This window comes from Salvelinus fontinalis, chromosome 3 (assembly GCF_029448725.1).
Source record: "Salvelinus fontinalis isolate EN_2023a chromosome 3, ASM2944872v1, whole genome shotgun sequence".
Classification (NCBI taxonomy): Eukaryota; Metazoa; Chordata; class Actinopteri; order Salmoniformes; family Salmonidae; genus Salvelinus; species Salvelinus fontinalis.
In genome coordinates, this window is record NC_074667.1 from 42,035,546 (window position 1) to 42,057,354 (window position 21,809).

Genomic DNA, 21,809 nt, shown 5'->3' on the forward strand with positions numbered 1-21,809 from the left:
TGCCTTTTTGTGAGTGAGAGAATGTTTTTGATGCATTGACTGTACGTAAGAGGGCACTCCTAGCTGTAGATAGTTGTTGTTGCATGTTCTGACTTGTTTGCTCTTTAATAAACAGTCAAATACCATCTCCCAGCCTCTGAGACAGTTTATGCCTTGAGGTTCCTCTACATCAGAGTTTCACAAACTTCACAATATTTCAATACTCCAAATGTAGAAGATCTTAAATATTCCAATACTTTAAAAGTACTAAGGTATTTATTGGGTGGGTTACTACATATTTAGACAGGATTTTATATACATGTTGACATTTAAACACAGACTGAAGGGGAGCCAAGCATTGGTTAATTAATGATTCCATACAGTGGTACGCCTTAATTCATTCATTCATTCATATTTGCTTTAACTCTCTCCTCTTATTTGATAACCTCTCTCTCCTTCTGAATAGTGAAAACGGTTTGTTTTACAGTCCTCTCCCTTGTGTCTGGAGCTTTGCTTTCATCTATTATTTTCTCATGTTGACATTTCACTCTGTCAGCACAGCCAGCGATCATCCTCATGATCCTCCTCCTCAGCTTGCTGTGTCCCAGAGCCACCACCATGGGACTGAAGCCCACAAACACAGAAGCAGAGAAGTGGGCCACAGTCAGCAGCTCCTCCGCATGGTGCCCCCTGTTATGGTTATAGTATGTCACCGCCGCAACTTGCAGAACCCAGCACACCACAAACAGCATCACCAGCAACATGATCACATGACTGGCCTTGCGTTCACTGGCCACATGTCTGTCCAGCTCGCCATGCGTCCCTCCCCCTGCCTCGCCCACCGAGGTGACGGCCCGGATGTGTTTGGCCAGCGAGTGCAGCGTAGCCAGGTTGGTGCCCACCATCAGCACCAGGGGAACCACCTCGTTGAGGACCAGGGAGGTGGAGGCGAAGGCCGAGCCCTGCTCCTCCGAGGGGAATTCCCACATACAGCCCAGCAGGGGTCTGGTGGTGCAGCTGATCACCATCAGCTCCACCGTGGCATTGCCTTGGACATGTGTGGTGTAGACCAGCGCTGGCAGGGAAAAGGCGAGATTGAGTCCCCAGACCAGCCCCAGAGCTACCCACACCTTCCTCCTCTCATGCTCCTGTGCAAGGGGGCCCATGGCCACATGCTGTCGCTTCAGGGTGGCACAGTGGAAGGCACTGAGGGTCAGAGTGACCCAGCAGCCCACGGCCCGCCACCACACCCACAGCAACATGAAGAGGCGGCACCAGCCCTGGGACAGTGACACGTCCAGTCCCAGATCAGACACAAAGATGGGTACCGTGCGGAACAGAGACGTCAGCAGGTTGGCCAGCGACAAGTTCACTAGGATGGTGTCAGAGGGAGGGAGCCGACGAGACAAACTTTCAATGGCCGACTGGAACACCTGAGAGAGAGGGAGAGAGAGAGTATAATTCATTATTACACTAAACGCTGTGTGATGTCCTCTTAGGTTGATATTCCATGGCTATTGGCAGTTAGGGTTCCATTTATTTTTTTGATAGTTCTCTCCTCACCACATGGATGACCAGTATGTTTCCCAGGATGCCAGAGAAGACCAGAAACCCAAACAGAATAGCATCTACAGTGAGGACCTCCGACATCGCATCCTCCTCAGCATGGCGCCACTATTTATTTCTTATTCATTGCATAGATGTGTCTCAACTCTCAAGAGTGGTGAGAGCTACTCTCCCTACTCTGTTACTCTACCAGGGTATCCATTGTATATCTGCCTTTATCCTGTTCATTGTGAACTATTTATATAGACACACAAACTCATACACAAACAAAGCCATGCCGTTGCTGACCCGGTTCAGGGTCAATTTACTCCAATAATTTGTCGCCTAGATACCATGCCCTTACCTGCTGCTAAGGCATGCACATTTTTCACTCCATTGGCCAGCTGCAAAAACACACACCTCTTATCAACTCATACCCCACAGACAGGCCACATCTACAAGACACGTGAGGCTGACTAAAACCTGAGACCATAAAGATATACAAATAATTTCAGCTCATTTCAGTGGGTGTCCAGACATGTATTTATTTTGTGCCCTGTTACACAGCTGGCTGTAAATGGTTAATTCAAACAAATAAAACATGGTGAAATCTTCCTATTTTAACAGGGTTATGTGATTGTGTCAGATATCTGTTGGCCCATACATGTATATTTAGATGTTTGTGTGTTATGTTATGATCCATTTGTTTGTGCCCCATCCCATGGGGCACTACCCCCTCATCGTTAGCTCCCATTGCTCAGATGTAGAGAGGCATCATCAGACTAATTTACCCAGCATACCCCAGGGGCTTCCCAGGGGTCTTATTAAAACCATCCCATCCACTGATGCTGCAGTATTATTCATTAATCACACTGTTCCTGTCCTCTCCCTTGGCCCTACTAGCTTGCCTATTGTTTCCTTTTGGGAAGTGAAATATAATCATTACCTCCAATAACCTTGTCAGTGAACTGCTGAGTCGAATTGATCAGAAATTAAAATGAAATGCTCTCAAATTCAAGATCTTCACATATATGAAGCTTTTTGTGACCTTTATATCTGCCAGTAAGTGTTGTTAGACTTAGAGTTGTATTACCTATATGATGATTACGCTACTCATCAACACAGCAATCAATGTGTATTTAGATTGTTGTAATCCAGCTCTGGTTATCCATGATCTGATCGTTCTAACGATGATACTATTTTAAAGAGGTTATAAAGAGGTTGTACAACTAACCAGAAATTAATGTTTCAGCAAAAATCTTCAGAAGTGTTTGAGTGTGTGCGAAAGAAACCTAGCTCTCTACAAGGTCTGCCGTTTAACTAGCGCCAGAATGTTGTAGAACGTTATAGACCTATTATCAATTATCACCACTTGAGGTCGCTGTAGGTTTGGAAATAGCATCACACCAAAACCAACTACAGCCCTGGGTTACCACTGACAATATCCAAATGTCATTTAGCGTAAGTAACATATACTTATCTCATTAATGTGTCATAAACTGTTACCAGAGTCAATTGCTGCAAGTTTCATAGTCTTCTACAATAATTTTTTTACAATACATGAAAATAGGACATTTGTTTTACAGGATAAAGATGCACAAGACAATATCCTCTAATGCATTTCCAATAAACTGCCTTGATAGCATGGACAAAAGACTACACACATCAGCCTTGAAGACTACAGCCTAACACCAAATGTGGGAAAGAGGAGAGGGAGGAAGGACGGGTGGGTGGAAGGAAGGATGGAAAGGCACAAAAAAGTAACGGAAATGGTGGCAGGGAAATTAAGATTGGAGTGGGGATTTGAAATGATGACTCATGATGTAATTGACTACTGATGACTAGGCTACAAACATTCTGACAGACACACACAAACACACACTTCCTCACAACAACCATCAAAGAAAGCCAGACTGGAGGACAAGACTGGGCCAAATGTGATTAAAAAGATAACTGCCGCGGTCCTCCTTCTCGAAAACCCAGACATGTAAGTTATTTTCTCAAATAGCCAAAATATATCTTACATTAATTTCCGTTACATTAACAATTGTAATGAGCGATGTGACCTATTTATTGGTTGGTTTAGTTGTGTGCATAACCAACATTTGTGTATGGATAAACAGATCAAGCATGCGTATGTATCCATGTGATAGCAGTCTGGCTCATTCTCTAATAGTGTGGATTGTAAACTATCAATCATCCAACTAGGTATATGATTGTTACTGTCTGCTTTTGTTGCAGATTGTTTTCGTGCTCTGCACCGGGGAGAGGCTACACCGCATTGGTGGTGTACGACTGTTATGGAAGCCACCTGCCCCCGTACCTCTCTTTCTCGCCTCGGATCTCCGCTGACAGTAACGGCGCAGTCCACTATCAATTTGCACTAAATACAGTGAGAGTGAACCTGTAAGACGGGAAGACATGAGAGGCCAACCGCGGCTGTCCCTGGTCGCCTTCTCGGCAGTGCTTCTCTGTCTGTGCCGCGCAACAATCGCAGTTTCCAACCAGACACGCGGCGGCCGCTATGCGCAATCACCATCAGCGTCAGCATATTCATCAGACGAGGGAAGCGAGAAGGACGTGGGTGTCTCTCCAAACTCTGGCCAACACCATAACTACGGTATTGATTATTTCAGTAAGAATGAAACTATGAGCACACCAAAGCTGGAGGGGGACCTCAGCCATAGGAATGGCACTTCATCCATCAACACCAGCAGAGGCAATACAGGAACCACTGTGATATCTGGCAGGCCAGACCATGTGCAAGGTGGAACAAGGTGGGTCATGGCCATGGAGGGAGAAGTGGCACCAATATGTGCCTACCGGGTAACAGAGGGGGGAATCGGGGGGCGGTTGTGTTTTCAACACACACAGCAGGGGTTCAGGTGTCATCGTGGAGAGTGCCGAACTGTTCAGTCTCCAGGAGGGTCCCTGGTGGCCAATGTTCTGACCAATGGTAGCGTGCTGCTACAGTGGACATACGGAGGTCTGAGGGGAGAGGCTCAAGGGACAACCAAAGGAAACACAGCTAGACATGACCTAGATAAACAAGAGACTAAGACTAGAGGAACAATTGTAGAAGGACAGACAGGGGCCCCTAGGACAGGGCTTGGGGAAGAGAGCAGGAGTTTGATTGCCCCACCAAAGAGGGTATTCAGTGGACGACGGGTCAGAAGAGGTGGGTTTGCGCTGAGCTGCTGGTGGAATGGGAGCTACACCCAGTTTGAGTGCGCTGGTCTTCATCTTGGCTCCGGTTGCAGGGACTTCCTGCTGACTGAGCTCCATGAGAACGTCCCCTACCGCATCTGCCTGCATCCGCTGGCCTCCACCCTGACCCCACCGCCCCACTCAGGAGGAGCAGGCCAAAGACAGGACCTGGGAGACTGCGTGGAGTTCACCGTCTCATCCTTGGGCATGCAGGACATTGTGATCGCCATGACAACAGTGGGAGGAGCCATCTGTGTGATGCTGGTCATCATCTGCCTGTTGGTGGCGTACATCACTGAGAACATCATGAGCCCCACGACACAGCACTCACACTCCACATACCACACACACTCTCACCACTAATGTCACTCACGCACGCGCACACACTTGTATCCTTGTTAAGCAATATCACAAAAATGTATTTTACTCCCACATCTAAATCAATACACTAAAAACACATGTATGTAACATACTGTGATTGAACAACCACACACACATAATAGAAATCTCACACAGATTCAGGGCATCGCACCTTACACACGACTAAAATACATCATACCGATGTGCAAGCTTGTGGAAGAACAATGAACTAAGCCTCAGAACAGACCACCACACTTTCAAATACTTTTGAAATGATAGGGCTCAGATAATTACATCTCTGTTTGTGTGTGCATATTTTCCTCTCATGTGTATTTATCTCATTAGCCTTTCTGCTAGTAATCAACGTGTGCTGTATTAGAGATAGTAAGATGGTAGTCGGTAGGCCTACCTAAGAGTGAAACATTGTCTATAGTTGAGCAGAGGAAAAAAAAATGTGTACCAACCAGTATAAACCAGTATTTATAAAGATTTCTCAATTTTTTGATTACCTCTGTTAAGTGGCAAATAATAAGTGCAAGCACAGTAGGTCATTTAATTTGTGCTTTCTTCATTTTTACCTCAGAGAGGATTCATTTAATTACTGTCAACAATTAACCCCCAGGCAGCCAAGAATGATATTCGCCATATCTTGTCATGGCTGTAGAGAGCTATGTATGTCATAGACCTTCAACAGGCTGGTCTGCTCTGCAGTCTGACAAATACTATGCCAAACCTCTATTTTAGGAGGCCCTGTGGAATCAATAAAACACACCGAATATGTGTGTATGTGTGTGTACAATAAAATAACCTTAATATTTGTATCTGTCCGTCCATCCATCCATCGTACAAATAAAATATAGATGGCTATGCCTGGACTGTGTGCAATTAATAACGGATACATGTGGCACAGTTGCAGCCTGTTTTCCAGCATCAGGGCTTGAGGACTGGTCGGGTCAGACCGAAGAAGTTTATGTTTGGATGACGTCATGCATGCACAATGGTTTCACCATAAATGGCTTTGGTGTGAAGCCCTGCCCCCATATGACATCAGCTGTAAAACCTTGTGGTTTAAAACTCCCCGTCGCCATTTTAACAGTCTCACAGAAAGAAGGTTGTCAGATCGCTTTGACTCATTTATATATATACCTTGTTGGTTTTGGTTGGTTAGTGAAAACGAAGGCCTTCCCTGCAGTCTTTTTGTGATAGCAACATTTGTACCACGTTTAAACTGGTTGTGTGTTGTACTTTCTTAACATTCGATTGCTAGTTCTTTCAGAAAAATAGCATTCGCAATGCCGAGCCACCCGCTTCGCGTGGCGGTGGTGTGCTCGAGCAACCAGAACCGCAGCATGGAAGCGCACAACATTCTCAGGTAACATTACTGGAAGACAAACTACGACGACATGCCACGAAGCCGCCGCCACTTTTGATTTTCAGCGGCCTGTTTTTTTATTTATTTTTTTAACTTGGTTGAGAGCTCACCCTCCACACAATGCAGGCTTGCTACGCCGATCGCAGTCTGTTTGCAGCAAACGACGTGTCGACGCATTTTATTACACTAATATGGCTAACTTCCATATTTTACAAGACTGAGACGTATAGGTCTTTATAAAACTCAACTAATTACGAGTGTCACACATGGAGAAAAGGCGAATTTATTTTTCCTCGCCGGTGTTACGACTACCGGAAGTAGGGCATTTTTAACTCAGTGCAGTGGCAGTCGGCATAGCCGTCAGTCACTAACTGGAAGTAACTAGAACAAACTGGCTAGAACTAGGTAGGCAACGAACCAGTCAACTACCTGAAATTGTAAAAATATGATCAGAAAAAAATTGATACAAATAGTTAGACATGCCATGCATCACCTACAAATTTCATGTTCTGGATTATTCCATTAAAGGATCATAAAGCAATTGGCACCCAACAGACTCAAAATGAATCAACTTTTTAGGCAGGGTAACACTAAAATAATACATCTTACGACTAATTTGTAATTTCACTGAGTTAAAAAAAAACTGATGGAAAGAAAGGTAAGGAGAGCCTACTGGGGAATTACAGAAGATTCCTGTAATATGGCTCCTGTGATGAGAACTTCATTGATTATGACATCCACGCATATCCCCTGCTGTGGTCTGTATACTTTTTGCATTGTATGTGCTGGTCTGAAAGTAACCATATTTTCCCTTTTCATTCTCTATTTCTTTCCGTCTCTATAGCAAGCGTGGGTTTGACGTGCGCTCTTTTGGGACAGGGTCCCATGTGAAGCTACCTGGTCCAGCACCGGACAAGCCCAATGTGTATGACTTCAAAACTACTTATGAACAGATGTACAACGACCTGGTCCGCAAGGACAAGGAGCTGTATCCCCTGCACACTTGCATTCACACACACCTTAAACACAGCCCAATCTCTTCCATGTTTCTTTTTTTCAGTGAGTTATTCTCTTAATATTCACTAGAAATATACCAAATTATATGAATGAAAACATGAAGGGTCCCTGAACATGGAGGTGCATGTTAAAGTTTGTGATTTTGTAGTAAAGGATGTCCTTCACTAACCTGATCCCAGATCTGTTTGTGTTCTTGCAAACACCATTGCTGCACTTGTCGAGCAAAACATTGGCATGACAGTGAATGGAGATGGAGTTTGCATGATGGCACATACAGACTGGCACTTAGGCTAGTCCTCACACCTATTTGTGAGATTTATAACATGCTGTCACATTGCTTTTTCTAATGAGTGGGCTGCATGAAAGATTTCACTTTTGACAGGTTCATGTAAACAAGTATCCATTTATCCTCTATAGCCAGGTAGGTTGTTTCTGTGCCCAGAAACCAGAAGGTCTAGGGATTATAACTCGGCCTTTCCGTATCCAGTCCAGGATGTAGACTAAACAAAACAGAAATGCTGGTTTGTTGAGCACTATATGTATTTGACCCAACTAGTAGTCTGTGTAGTTTAAATCTTGCATTGTAAATTGGCAAGGGCACTACTTTTGAACGTGAACATTCATTCCTTCTGTGCTGTGTTAGTATATGCTTCCAGGTGTAAATAATTGGACCCCCTCCTTCCACTACAGGGCTCTCACCCACACTCCTCAGAAAAATAAATTTGCCTTTGAAGCCAAGTTCTTATCTTTGAAAAGGCATCAATTCATATAACAACTCTGGAGCCCACATGGTCCAACCTTTAATGGACTCCTATTGCTACACTTGGGATCTGAATTAATTGGATAGGTGTAAGCAGGAAGGTGAACATTGGAGCTATTATCATATTGTAGATGCCAATAAAATCCTATCACATCTACTGAAGTGCATAGCAGGGTAGGGGCTAGCAATCAATTTGGGATTCAGCATAAGACTGAAGTATTTGAGACAGTTCTGTGTTAGGAGGCATGACCACTAGTGTTTTAAATGTACCCCTTAAACATTTTGTTGACAACTGAGATATCTGCATGCTTGCAAAAAAGAAAGGGGATATGTATGAATTGTTAGTGGGAACTTAACACTTCTTTCACTTCCCAAGTCCCTATTTTAGGAGTGTACAAGAGTTGACACCCATCCTTACAGTGCAGGCAAGGATTGGAGATCACTTCTGTAATATTTTCTTGATTATTCATCTCACTCTTTCTTCCAAAACCCAGCATATTTTCTCCACATGTAAAATTGTTAGGTGAGTTTATCTAGAATACTACACTGGTAGTTTATTAGATGCCAGGATCTTATTTAAAGTTATTAAACTTCTGAAGATCAATTATGTTTTTCATGTGTTTTTTGAGTTTCGGCCTCTAGAGGGTGTTGTCTAACTACTGTGTCAATCTGAGACATTTGATATATTTTCATAGATCCCTTAATGTTTGAGGTCTTGTGTGTTGTCCCTCGTCTTGCTGTGTTCCTTGACCCTCAGCACCTCAGATACACGCAGAACGGAATCCTGCACATGTTGGACCGCAACAAGCGGATTAAGTCCCGACCGGAACGCTTCCAGAGCTGTAAGGACCAGTTTGACCTGGTCATCACCTGTGAGGAGAGGGTCTACGACCAAGTCCTGGAGGGTGAGGGGACTGGTGCCCAGAAGGGTGGAGGGATTCACGTGTCAAGTTATGAACTATTATAAATGTGGTTTAATGCATGTGAAATGCAACTGAAATATTGAATACACTTCCATGAAAGCATGCATAACTACGAAGTTAGTCTAGCGCTAGGCCACTCTGTCTACATGTTGATCAACTATCACTACTCTCCCACTCAGACCTGAGCTCTCGGGAGCAGGAGACCTTCACGCCGGTTCACGTCATCAATGTGGACATCCAGGATAACCACGAGGAGGCCACACTGGGGGCTTTCCTCATCTGTGAGCTGTGTCAGTGTGTGAGTGTCTGCCAGACCCTACACAGCTACAATCACACAGTTACTTTGTCATAGGGAATGCCAGTTTTTGTTATAGGAACATGGTATAGAGTCAGAGACTACTCCTGGGGTACATAGTGGTCTTTTTTTCTACAGTGTTGAATGAGCTCTGCTAGATACATGTTGGTGACATACAGTACATGTAATTGAAGATGGTACACAGAGCATTTTGTGGTGTTGGGATGATTGTGTTGAGAGACAGCAATGGTGCATGAGTTAGTGAAATGTCTGTGATTCTGTTAAACTGGGACTTCAATTGTATTTGAAGCATTTGCCTTGCCCAGTGTAGCAAGTGTTGTGTTCAGACTGTCCCTTCTCCCCGTCTCAGATCCAGCACACCGATGACATGGAAAACGAGATGGACGAGCTGCTGCAAGAGTTTGAGGACAAGAGCAACAGGCCTTTCCTCCACACAGTCTGCTTCTACTGATGCCCATGCTACCAAATCTGCAATATCATACGCCCCCTGACCAAACATGCACGTTTATACACAGACTCATGTACACTTCCGTATGAACTTACTGATTACTTTTCACACAGACATACACAATGCTCAGTCTCTGCTGTTGCTGAGGGTGAAGGGATGGTTGCTCTCTGCTTTCTCTATTAAGTGGACAGGCTCATCCCTCCTTGGGGCCAAGGTGGGCCCAAAGTCCTTCCCCCATCCTATAGTGAAACCACTGACCCGCCTCCCCACAAAGAGAAATGCCCCTTTTGTCAAACACATCCTCTACCTCTAAAGGAGGATTTTTTTGTTCCAAGTGTTGCACAGTGATGCGGATTGCAGAGCAACATTGATTTGAGTTCCTTTTAAAGAATGAATATATTTTTTATTTTAAGTATAATTTGTCACATTTACTCTTGATTGTGGAGAGTAGTAGTGTTTTCGGGATAGAGTGGAGATGGGTTAGGCATGAATGTGTTTCAGTGTGTGACTGTATCTGAGTGTGTACCAGTAGTTAAGTAGGAATGAATCTAAATAGGGGGCTATATAATGAACAACCAAATAGAGACTACAAGGTTCTCATTTTGCCCTCTTAATTTCAGTTATGTATGATTCATATTTAAAAACACAAGATTTGCTACCTTTTTCAGGGAGTAATATTTTTTTATTTTGTAAATTGAGAAGAATGGAAACATTGTAATTATTTGCAAGCTGAGAACTCAGTCCATAGTGCCTGAATATTTCTGTATGTACATATGAATCCAATGAATGAATAAACATGTCTAGAAAAACATTTTAATAATTGACTGTTCTTTTTAGTGTTGCTCATTTTTTTTCTCAATTTAGTCATTTAGCAGAAGCTCTTATTCAGCACAACTAGGGTTAAGTGCCTTGCTCAAGGGCACATAGATTTTTCACCTAGTGGGCTCGGGGATTCAAACCAGCAACCTTTCGGTTACTGGCCCAACACGCTTAACTGCTAGGCTACCTGCCGCCCAGATCCAGGATGCAACCGGTGTAGAATAACAGTGAAATGCTTACGGGTCCTTTTCCATAATGCAGAGTTATGGATTGACAAAAAATATAAATATTTACACGAGGAATAAATACACAGTAAATAACAATAACGAGTAAAAATAACATGGCTATATACAGGGAGTACCAGTACCGAGTCGATGTGCAGGGTACGAGGTAATTAAGGTAGCTATGTACATATAGGTAGGGGTAAAGTGACTAGGCAATGGGATAGATAAAGTGAGCTGTAGCAGCAGCGTAAGTGGTGAGGGGTGTGTGTGGCGTCAGCATGCATATGTGTGCACGTTATGTGTGTATGGGAGTATGTAGTGTCAGTGTAAGTATGTGTGTGGGTAGAGTCCACTGTTGTGCATAGTCAGTGCAAGAGTTCATTTAAAAAAAGTTCAATGCAGGTAGTTCAGGTAGCCATTTGATTAGCTATTTAGCAGTCTTGTTTAGCAGTCTTATGGCTTGGGGGTAGACGCTGTTCAGGGTCCTATTGGTTCCAGACTTGGTGCACTGGTAGCACTTGCTGTGTGGTAGCAGAGAGAACAGTCTATGGCTTAGGTTGCTGGAGTCTTTGACAATTTTTTGGGCCTTCCTCTGACACCACCTGGTATAGAAGTCCTGGATGGCAGGGAGCTCGGCCCCAGTGATATACTGCACCGTACTCACAACCCTCTGTAGTGTCTTGCAGTCGGGTTCCTTGCAGTTGCCTTACCAAGCAGTGATGCAACTGTCGTGCCATCTTCACAACTGTGTGGGTGTGAGGACCATGTTTATTTGTTAGTGATGTGGACACTGACGATCTTGACCCACTCCACCACAGCCCCATCGATGTGGATGGAGGAGTACTCCCCTTTCCATTTCCTGTAGTTCACGATCAGCTCCTTTGTCTTTCTCACATTGAGGAAGAGGTTGTTGTCCTGGCACCACACTGCAAGGTCTCTGACCTCCTACCTCATCGTCGTCAGTGATCAATCCTACCACCGTTGTGTCATCAGCTCTTTGTGGGTGACAGGAAGTACAGAAGGAGACTAACCACACACCCCTGAGGGGCCCTGTGTTGATAGTCAGCGTGGCGGATGTGTTGTTGCCTACCCTCACCGCCTGGGAGGCGACCCGTCAGGAAGTCCAGGATCCAGTTGCAGAGGGAGGTGTTTAGTCCCAGGGTCCTGAGCTTAGTAATGAGTTTGGAGGGGATTATGGTGTTGACTGCTGAGCTGTAGTCAATGAACAGCATTCTTACATAGGTATTAATTTTGTCCAGGTGGGTGAGCGCAGTGTGGAGTGCAATAAAGATTGCATAATCTGTGGATCTGTTGCTTGAGGCGGTACGCAAATTCTAGTGGGTCAGGGATTGCTTAAAACAAGTTGGTATAAACAGACCTGGTCAGGGATTGGTTGAAAATGTCAGTGAAGACACTTGCCAGCTGGTCAGTGCATGCTCTGCGTACGCCTCTCTGCATGCAGTTGGAAGATTTTAATCAACAAATGTACCTTGTCAAGGTTCTATAGCCCAATGACAGCATTCGTAAAGAATGCAGTGAGAATCAATTTCATCCTCTTCCATCTGCTCATGTCCATATAGCAACACGATACTATGTGTACCATTTCGAATGTGTTTAGCCCTACTAGGCCTTTTTAATCACTTACCTATGGCATTGTCAGCATGCCCAACTAACATTTTGTTCTGTCCTGATCTTACTCCAATTTCCCTGATTAATGATAAGCAATACAATTGTTATATTCAGTCCCCAGAAACAATTGAGTGGCTGGGACACAGTGTCGCCTGGCTCACCTTGAATTGCACATGGAACATAATAATGTCGGAGAGTATGATTTGATTGATGCAGCAGTTTGTTCATACTGAGAGAGGGAAGGATGGGAGGGCTGCAAGGTCACTGATTTATGGTTAATGCTAAAAGGAAATTCCCCAGAGACAAATCTAGGGTTAAACTAAAGTGACAGTCCCATATCCCAACCTCCCTCTGTCATCTCTAGTGACATAAATTGATAAATGACCTTGTCCTTACCATACATTAGCTACAATAGGACTATAGGACCAGGGGTTTTTGTTTGTCATAGGCTATTTAATAAACCTGATTCTGTGACATTTTTGATTTCCCATGACTGGTATACGAAATATGATGGAAATTCGGACTCCCCATAGCCCATGCTAAACCAATTCAATGTGTTTACATGCGTGGGGAGAACAGAGAACTTTGAGAGTCACTGTACAGGCAAGGCCTTCTGTCTACAAAGCCACAGCATCAACAACACAGGTCCAATCTGGCTCATATTGGAGTTGACCGCGGTGCTGTCCACGACCGTGGTGCTGAATCCACATCCGCTGGTCGCGGTGCTGTCTATGTTGCTTATGTGTGCACCCTTATAAGGACACTGTGACACTTGGGTTTCCTGCAGGTTAGAGAGTCAGGACAACATTAAGAAAAAATATTTAAATATGTGACATTCTATGAATCCCTATTGAACGGGCTGGCATTCCCATGGCCCCAATCCACTCAAGCCTAATTCATCTTCCTCTTGCTTGCTTTTCCCTGATAGACGTAAGCAATAAAGTTCATTTTGTCACAAACGAAGCCTAGCCCCCACAGAATGGTGCAGCATACATTATTTGAACTGCAATGTCAGAGAGAGATAGAGAGAGAGAGAATGAGAGAGAGAGAGATAGAGAAGTGTACATATCCGTTTCTTTCAATCGTTGTTTATTAATGTTGAAGCATGCTATCATCATCATTATCATACGCTCAAACCTTGACATATGAATAGGCGTGCCTAGGTTACTAAACTGCTTAATTTATCTAAAGAAAAACGGTCGGAAATTGATACAGCCTATAAAAAATGCCTCAGCTAAATAAATACTGGAATGCACAAGGAGGGACCGTTCTCTCTTTGAGCTGCGCCAAAGTAGGATATGTTGGACTATAATAATTTATAGATAGCATGACAGTAAACAAGCAACTGCTAGAGGGAGCTAACACGGAAAACGATTTGATACGAGAAGAAAACATGCATCGATACCTCTTTTCCTAATGCTAGTGGATGCGTCCAGGTAAATAAGCTAGGCTACACCAGGAACAATGTGCAGTGGCGGCGGTCATCACAACAACGCATGGATCGCTACCTCATCCTGCCAGTTTCTGTGTTGCGGTGCTCTGGAATTGCCTAATAACAATCTCATTTCTGACATAGGCTACAGCTTTCACAACGCACCACGCCTACTCATCATTGAACGCACCTCGATTAACCATCTTCGCCAGTGCACAGTGTGCTTTTCAAAAGGGAGCGAAAGAGAGACTGGTCCGCATCTCCTCATGTCGCGGAGAAAGGAACATTGGATAGACGAGGCAAGGATGGGTGGTTTGACACTGATTCTGCATCCATGAGCGCCTTCACTTCCATAGTGTTGTTTTTTGACCCAGGTACCACTGGATAGTTCTGGCGAGCGAGAAAGAAACTGCTGTTAGGAAGTTTGGATGCAAATGGCCACAACCACCATGATCTTTATGATTTTGGGGGCTTCACTTGTGATGGTAAGAACACCGTTATGCACATTCCCGCTCTCCCTTATGTGTAACAATGTAACGTTTTAAAAGCTGTCAAATTGATATTTCAATAGACCTAGACATCAACGTGGCCTAGCTACACGAGGCTACATAATCTATAAACAAACTGTCAATGGAAAACAATTTATCTGGAGTCAGTGCATTTTTAGAATTTACATTTTTGTTTGTCATTTACTTGAGAAGTCGGGCAACATATGGTGTTATGGGAATGTAGCTTGTTTTGTCCCCGTTTACTTCTATGGTTCTTTTCAGGCAGTAGCGTGTCTAACGGACATGAACGCTCTACTAGACCGCTTTCACAACTACATCTTACCACATTTACGAGGGGAGGACCGCGTCTGCCATTGCAACTGTGGAAGGTAAAACCAACTTTTAAAATATTAAGCAATTTAAAGTTGTGCAAAACAAGAGCATGAGTAAACCATTGCTTTGAAACCTCAGGTGATTTATAGTGCACTGTTTATGGAAATGGTCCATCGTCATTTCATGTTGTTTGTTATAGGACAAACATTGTTGACTCCTGTTTTTGTTGACTCACCTCAGAGGTTTGATCACTGGTGAACTAGTGATGTAAAGCATCTGAGATAATGTGTTTTCTGCATGTTGTCTAGCTCCTATCACTTTCATCATCTCATTACAGTCTGTACATCAATGATGTATGGAACAGCTGTGACTTATGTTGAACTATGCTCCTGTCCATGATGGAAATGACTCTGGCTCAACATTCCCACAGTGTGACAGAGTCACATTGAAACACAGGTCACCTGTTAAGTTTTTAGTCTACTCCTTAGGCACACATCTTAGTCATCACTGACAGTTTAAATAAATTGAAAAACGATTTGTTTGGGGCTTTACATAAAAATGTAACTTCAATCATTTTAATGTTACTGAAAACAACTGTATCTGTCAGTGGGTTGATTTTCCTGTGAACAACATTACTCACTCCTGCAGGCAGCCATACCTCCCCCTCCCTCCCACTCAGACCTGTTATGAGCTATGGGATGTGAGTGAGTGAGTGAGTGAGTGAGTGAGTGAATGAATGAGTGGCTTGGGTGTGTGAGAGAGATGATTAGACAGTGTAGGAGAGCAGCAGCGAGTATGTCAATAAAGCTTTGTGAATTGAATCATGTGTTTGAGTGAGATAGAGCTGGAGACAGGAAAAAAGAGAGCTATTTTGAGACCTCAGATATTAATGAGTTGTAAGAGTTCTGGATAGCAATATCTTTCACTCTCTCACATGCTTCCTTATGTTCACTTCTCTCACTTGTTTGTGCACTCCACATCCTCCTTTTTTGTTTTCACATACCTCTCTCCCTTGACCTTTCTGCCCACCTCAACACTCTCTTCTTGCAGCTATGGTTTCTCTCTACTGGAAGCGATGCCTACAGCCCAGTAGGAGAGGGAGTTGGTCCACATGCATCCCCGCACCCCAACTCCCATGGGGCAGCGAGTCCAGCTGTTAGTGATGCGTTTCCTGTGCTGTCCTCCAGCTGCAGCTGTTCGCCTCTCAGTGATGGTGCTGACAGCAGCACACCCACCCAACCCATCCATCCATCTCACTCACCCTAAGCACTACAGCAAAGCATATGGAACCGCACACAGCCTAACCATATACAGTATACTCTATATATGGTAGGTTTAATTACTCCCTTATGTAATTGTCTCCCTCAATGCACTTTTTCTTTCTTTTCTTTTCTACTTCCTCCTCTCCCCACTCTACCACCCTGTCCCCCCCTCCTCTGTCCTCCCGCCCCTTCTCTCACTTTACTCCCTCACCTTTTCCTCCCTTCCCTCTCCACCGTGTCCTGCGTTCCCTCCTCTTTTCTTCCCGTCTCATCTCCCTCCCCTGTTGCCTCTTTTCTACTTTCCTCTCCCTGTGTCCCCTCCCTCTGGACTTCAGGCACCATGTCCACTATGTGATCCCGTACGATGGGGACCAGTCTCTGGTAGACTCGGCAGAGAACTACTTTGTGAGTGATAGCGTGACCAAGCAGGAGCTGGACCTGATGCTGGGGCTGCTGCTGGGCTTCCTCCTCAGCTGGCTACTGCTGTGGCTGGACGGGGCGCTGCACGCTGCCCTCAGGGCCTGGAGGGCCAAACAGCACCATGGTGAGTAAGCAGGAGGAACATCCACACAGGAGGGCTCTGACAGGCAGAGAGACACTTTGTATGGGGAGCTGGTCCAAAAATGCTGACACAACACTTGAGGAGCTCTGGGTTTTAAAAACAGTACCAGTAGAAAGTCACTAAGGAATACAGATTTATTTTCATGGGGGTGGGGGGGGGGGGGGGGGGGGGGGGTGGGGGGGGGGGGGGGGGGAATAGGATGCTCTTTGGGTGAGTGAGGGAATGGACAGGAGAATAATAGTCTGAACGTGCAGAGGTATGATCTTTCAACTTTTAAACCTCTTTGGATTAGCTTTGATGAAAAATGCAGTGTCGTGGGAGCCTCAGTTTCAGAGACTACAGTACAGTGTGTAAACCTGTCTACGGTTCGATGGCATTTATGTGTGACTCAGCCATCGACCTACTTTATCACAGTATTCCCCAGCTCGCTGCTGTTTTTCTTTTGATTTTCTATATGTCATTTTAGGTCAGCATTTTTTTCAGGCTTAGATAGGACATCGGGATTTTTTTACCCCTCAGATTTTTATATGAAACTGTTGACACTGATATAGTCATCATACATTCTTCCCATTTAGTCTAGTCACAGTTTTTCCTGTGTGTAGATTTTTCTCTTCATATTTCTATATTCAGTTGTGGGATTAGTATAATTCACACCCGGAGCTGCTTGTCGTGTAGGAAGTGATGGGGGTGGTTGGCAAAGAGGTGCAGAAATGAGTCATGTACAGTATAGGGATTCAAAATCATGTATTTTCAAATTGATATTTCCTCTCCTGCACACAAGCACACGCTTGCATGTGCACACAAACAGCGTTCATTTTAGTGTCCATAGTTTTAAAACTATGAGTTCAGAGTAGACCTGCTGCAATGTTTTAGTGTCTTGGGATTTCTCTCTCCTATCTGTACAGATTCTGAATCCCTCCCTCGCTTAAAATTCACAATTTTTCTCTCCCTGTCTTTCTCGATTTCCAACTCCCTCCCATCACACCAATCAAATTCATGTAATTTAATTCTCCCCCATCGCCTGTCTCTCCTGTGAAACGTCTGCAGGCTTTATTAGTATGGCGGAGATGTCTTATCCTCTCTCCATCTCTCCTTTCTGCTCTCCGTTTCCCTGCTCTTTTTTCCCTGTCTTTCAGCCCATGGTGTCCTCAGACTTAAATTAGATGAGTCAATTTGGATCACACCTCCATTCTCAGATATAAATACCCCACACCCATGAGCCACACACACAATTACGCACACACACATACACAAACTGCTGGTTATTACTGCATTGTCGGAACTAGAAGCACAAGCATTTCGCTACACTCGCATTAACATCTGCTAACCATGTGTATGTGACAAATAAAATTAGATTTGATTTGATTTGACACATACTGCACGCTCGCACACAAATTAAATGGAGGACAAATCCTTAATCTTTCAATCACACATTTAATGGTATCTCCGTCTTCCCGGCCCCCTACTTTCTTTCCTTTACTGTGTCCAGATGGGTTCTCCTGGTCATGGGTTCCCCGCTTCTGTAACCTGAGAGACCTGGGGAGACGGGTGCACCTGAGGAAGCTGGAGGACTCCAGTGGGAACATGGTGCACATTAAACAGAAGCTGTACCACAATGGACACCCCAGCCCTCGTAACCTCTGAGAGCCATTGCACATTGGACACCCCAGCCCACGCCACCTCTGAGAGCCATGGCACAACGGCCACCCCATTCCACATCAACTCTGAGAGCAATGGACTGGCTGAGACAGATTGAGACCTGCTGTCAACTGACCAACCAGACTTTAGCCACATGGGCAACTAAACAATGACTATCCAAGATATACCCTTCAAACCATACTGTTTCTTATGGACACTGGATAGAGCACTTTCTCAAGTGACCCCATGGTCTTCACCCACAGTGCACTCCTCACCCCCCATATTTTATGTAAAAAGATTGTAGTTAATGAGAATCCATTTAGGAGGGCGTAAGCAATTTGCCAGAGTGTGTCTGTTTTTGAAAATAGTTATATATATTTTGTTTTAGAATGTCAATTTTGCTAGAAGTGGGGATAGGGTGTATTCAGTATTTTGCTTGGGTTTTGTCAGTTTGTAAAAACGTGTTAATTTTGCCTGAAGATGTCAGTTTTGAAATTAGAATATTTATTTTGCTCGAGGTTGTTTATTTTTGACAGGGGTTTGTGTATTGGAAGAGGCACACTATATATACAAAAGTATGTGGACACCACTTCAAATTAGTGGATTCGGCTATTTCAGCCACACCCATTGCTGATAGGTGTATAAAATCAAACACACAATCTCCATAGACAAACATTGGCAGTAGAATGGCCTTACTGAAGTGCTCAGTTACTTTCAACGTGGCACCGTCATAGGATGCCACCTTTCCAACAAGTCAGTTTGTAAAATGTTTGCCCTGATAGAGCTGCCCCGGTCAACTGTAAGTGCTGTTATTGTGAAACATTTAGGAGCAACAATGGCTCAGCCGCGAAGTGGTAGGCTACACAAGCTCACAGAACGGGACCACCGAGTGCTGAAGCATGTAGGGCATAAAAATCGTCTGTCCTAGGTTGCAACATTACCGAGTTCCAAACCGCCTTTGGAAGCAATGTCAGCACAATAACTGCTTGTCAGGAGCTTCGTGAAATGGGTTTCTATGGCCGAGCAGCCGCACACAAGCCTAAGATCACCATGCACAATGCCAAGCGTCAGCTGGAGTGGTGTAAAGTTCGCCAACATTGGACTCTGGAGCAGTGGAAATGCGTTGTCTTTAGTGATGAATCCAACTTCACCATCTGGCAGTCCAACGGATGAATCTGGGTTTGGCGGATGCCAGGAGAACGCTTCATGTTCCAATGCATAGTGCCAATTGTAAAGTTTGGTGGAGGAGGAATGATGGTCTGTGGCTGTTTTTCATGGTTTGGGCTAGACCCCTTTAGTTCCAGTGAAGGGAAATCTTTACACTACAGCATACAATGACATTTTCAATGATTCTGTGCTTCCGAAGTTGTGGCAACAGTTTGGGGGAGGCCCTTTCCTGTTTTAGCATGGCAATGTCCAGTGCACAAAGCAAAGTCCATGCATAAATGGTTTGTCAAGATCTGTGTTGAAGAACTTGACTGGCCTGCACAGAGCCATGACTTCAACCCCATCGAACACCTTTGGGATTAATTGGAACGCCGATTGCGAGCATGGCCTAATCGCCCAACATCAGTGCCCGAACACACTAATGCTCTGGTGGCTGAATGGAAGCAAGTCCCAGCAGCAATGTTCCAACATCTAGTGGAAAGCCTTCCCAGAAGAGTGGATGCTGTTATAGCAGCAAAGGGGGACCAACTCCATATTAATGCCCATGATTTTGGAATGAGATGTTCGACAAGCAGGTGTCCACATACTTTTGGTCATGTTTTGTACTTTGTGTCTATTTTAGAAACTTTTCATGTAAAAACTGTACTGAAAGGGGGCCTAGGGGACAGAATGGAATTATAAATAATTAGGGGTGGGAAAGAGGACTGAAATGCTGCCTGCTTGTCTAACTGTGTGGTGTGTACACTATATGCAATGTGTCAATATTGAAGAACCATGAGTAAAGCTACGGTTGTGTGTGTGTGTTACGGGTTACAGAATTTCTTTGATATTTTGTCCAGAAGGTCATCACCATGGAAACCTGGAGACGAAATTCCAAGACAGTTACACTTAGGAGCTCTATATAGTTGACATAACACTTTACACTGAACAGCCAGTTGTAGAGCGCCTCCATCATGGTAACTTAGAAAGGCACTTCCTGTGGTATATGTACGCAATAAGGCCCGAGGGGGTGTGGTATATAGCCAATATACCACGGCTAAGGGCTGTTCATATTCACGACGCAATGCGGAGTGCCTGGACACAGCCCTTAGCCGTTGTATATTGACCATATACCTCAAACCCCTGAGGTATCTTATTACTATTATAAAGGGGTTACCAACGTAATTAGGGGAGTAAAAATACATTTTTTGTCATACCGGTGGTATACGGTCTGATATACCACGGCTGTGAGCCAATGAGCATTCAGGGCTCGAACCACCCACTTTATAATTATGAACTAATATCTAAAGTAGGTGCAACATGCCCTTGTCATGGCATTGGAGAGTGATGCTGTGTGAGAACTTGTCATGGCATTGGAGAGTGATGCTGTGTGAGAACCTGTCATGGCATTGGAGAGTGATGCTGTGTGAGAACGTGGTCACAATTACTGTGACACATTGGGATTCTGAATGAATTCCTTCCTTATGAATTTGTCCCTAGGGCGCGGAATGTAGACTCATTCAATTTTGACCCCCTTTCTCTTCCCTGCACCTCCCCCATCTTCCCTTGACCCGTGCCTCTCTTCCCCATCTCTGTCCAAACATTGGTGTTGTAAAGATTAAATGTTGGTTTCATTAAAAGGGACAACTGGGGTTTAACACTGACAGAGTGCTGGTGTGTCATTACACAGGTTCAAGATGAAAGATAAAATTCACCATGATATCAGCATTTGTTGGTCACGTTTTTACAATGACTTTGATGTCTATGAAACCCTGAGAAAAAAAGAAACCCGCACACTGCTCTTGATAGTATTACTGCTCTTTAATAAGCTTTACATATCGGCCTTCATCAGAGCTTTTGTGAGTTTCTTTTAAATTAGCACCCTCACCCACATCCGTTCCATACATCAACTAGGGTTGGAGTTGAGGGAAGTGTTACCAAATATAACAATGTGCATTTCATAAATAGTCTAATAATGTGTGTACCTAAAACGTACTAAACACGTCTGTAAAACCACAATGAGGACATCGACCCACCAAGCAAGTTTTCATAAATCATTGGGTGCCAGCCACTAAGAAAATGAGCCAGGCTCTTTTACGCTCTCTTCTGAATAGTAGCTATAAATGCAGAGGTTGGACACAGTGCAACAATATGAAGAGTGAATATTTCTGCCACCCACACAGGAAAACGGTTCCAAATAAATGACATCCTTACGTGCTCCACCACCCATGTTATCTACATGAAATGCCTATATGGGCTGTGCTATGTAGGTAAAACCTCTTCTCTCAAACAGAGAATTCGTGAACATAAATGTTCAATCAGGAGAAACGACAAGGATTAGCCGGTCGC

The 21,809-nt window shown here is 44.2% G+C and overlaps 4 protein-coding genes across 4 annotated transcripts; 3 read left to right on the top strand and 1 right to left on the bottom strand.

The window, feature by feature from the left end:
• Positions 1-282: 282 nt before the first annotated feature.
• Positions 283-1,638, bottom strand: LOC129834664 (olfactory receptor class A-like protein 4). The gene is made up of 2 exons (XM_055899865.1): positions 1,543-1,638; positions 283-1,412 (listed from the first exon to the last, which is right to left on the bottom strand). The coding sequence occupies exons 1-2, from the start codon at positions 1,627-1,629 to the stop codon at positions 414-416; spliced, it is 1,086 nt and encodes a 361-aa protein (XP_055755840.1). The 5' UTR covers positions 1,630-1,638; the 3' UTR covers positions 283-413.
• Positions 1,639-2,900: 1,262 nt separating this feature from the next.
• LOC129848965 (uncharacterized) lies at positions 2,901-5,958 on the top strand. The gene is made up of 3 exons (XM_055916051.1): positions 2,901-2,985; positions 3,111-3,511; positions 3,766-5,958. Exon 3 carries the CDS (start codon positions 3,946-3,948, stop codon positions 5,092-5,094), a length of 1,149 nt encoding a protein of 382 aa, XP_055772026.1. The 5' UTR covers positions 2,901-2,985; positions 3,111-3,511; positions 3,766-3,945; the 3' UTR covers positions 5,095-5,958.
• Positions 5,959-6,157: 199 nt separating this feature from the next.
• On the top strand, positions 6,158-10,738 carry LOC129848976 (RNA polymerase II subunit A C-terminal domain phosphatase SSU72). Its single transcript, XM_055916062.1, has 5 exons — positions 6,158-6,463; positions 7,308-7,451; positions 9,006-9,145; positions 9,343-9,461; positions 9,829-10,738. The coding sequence occupies exons 1-5, from the start codon at positions 6,384-6,386 to the stop codon at positions 9,928-9,930; spliced, it is 585 nt and encodes a 194-aa protein (XP_055772037.1). The 5' UTR covers positions 6,158-6,383; the 3' UTR covers positions 9,931-10,738.
• Positions 10,739-14,425: 3,687 nt separating this feature from the next.
• On the top strand, positions 14,426-21,124 carry LOC129848984 (transmembrane protein 240-like). Its single transcript, XM_055916069.1, has 4 exons — positions 14,426-14,516; positions 14,802-14,908; positions 16,450-16,658; positions 18,166-21,124. Exons 1-4 carry the CDS (start codon positions 14,460-14,462, stop codon positions 18,318-18,320), a joined length of 528 nt encoding a protein of 175 aa, XP_055772044.1. The 5' UTR covers positions 14,426-14,459; the 3' UTR covers positions 18,321-21,124.
• Positions 21,125-21,809: the final 685 nt, after the last annotated feature.

What these genes read in the sequence shown, in the direction of transcription:
- LOC129834664 (XM_055899865.1), bottom strand. Translation starts at nt 1,629, where the DNA reads ATGTCGGAGGTCCTCACTGTAGATGCTATTCTGTTTGGGTTTCTGGTC. An exon ending in ACATACTGGTCATCCATGTG is followed by an intron (nt 1,413 to 1,542) that starts GTGAGGAGAGAA and finishes CCTCTCTCTCAG; the next exon opens with GTGTTCCAGTCGGCCATTGA.
- LOC129848965 (XM_055916051.1), top strand. Translation starts at nt 3,946, where the DNA reads ATGAGAGGCCAACCGCGGCTGTCCCTGGTCGCCTTCTCGGCAGTGCTT.
- LOC129848976 (XM_055916062.1), top strand. Translation starts at nt 6,384, where the DNA reads ATGCCGAGCCACCCGCTTCGCGTGGCGGTGGTGTGCTCGAGCAACCAG. An exon ending in GTCCGCAAGGACAAGGAGCT is followed by an intron (nt 7,452 to 9,005) that starts GTATCCCCTGCA and finishes TCAGCACCTCAG; the next exon opens with ATACACGCAGAACGGAATCC. An exon ending in TCTGTGAGCTGTGTCAGTGT is followed by an intron (nt 9,462 to 9,828) that starts GTGAGTGTCTGC and finishes TCCCCGTCTCAG; the next exon opens with ATCCAGCACACCGATGACAT.
- LOC129848984 (XM_055916069.1), top strand. Translation starts at nt 14,460, where the DNA reads ATGCAAATGGCCACAACCACCATGATCTTTATGATTTTGGGGGCTTCA. An exon ending in TGCCATTGCAACTGTGGAAG is followed by an intron (nt 14,909 to 16,449) that starts GTAAAACCAACT and finishes TCTGGACTTCAG; the next exon opens with GCACCATGTCCACTATGTGA. An exon ending in GAGGGCCAAACAGCACCATG is followed by an intron (nt 16,659 to 18,165) that starts GTGAGTAAGCAG and finishes TACTGTGTCCAG; the next exon opens with ATGGGTTCTCCTGGTCATGG.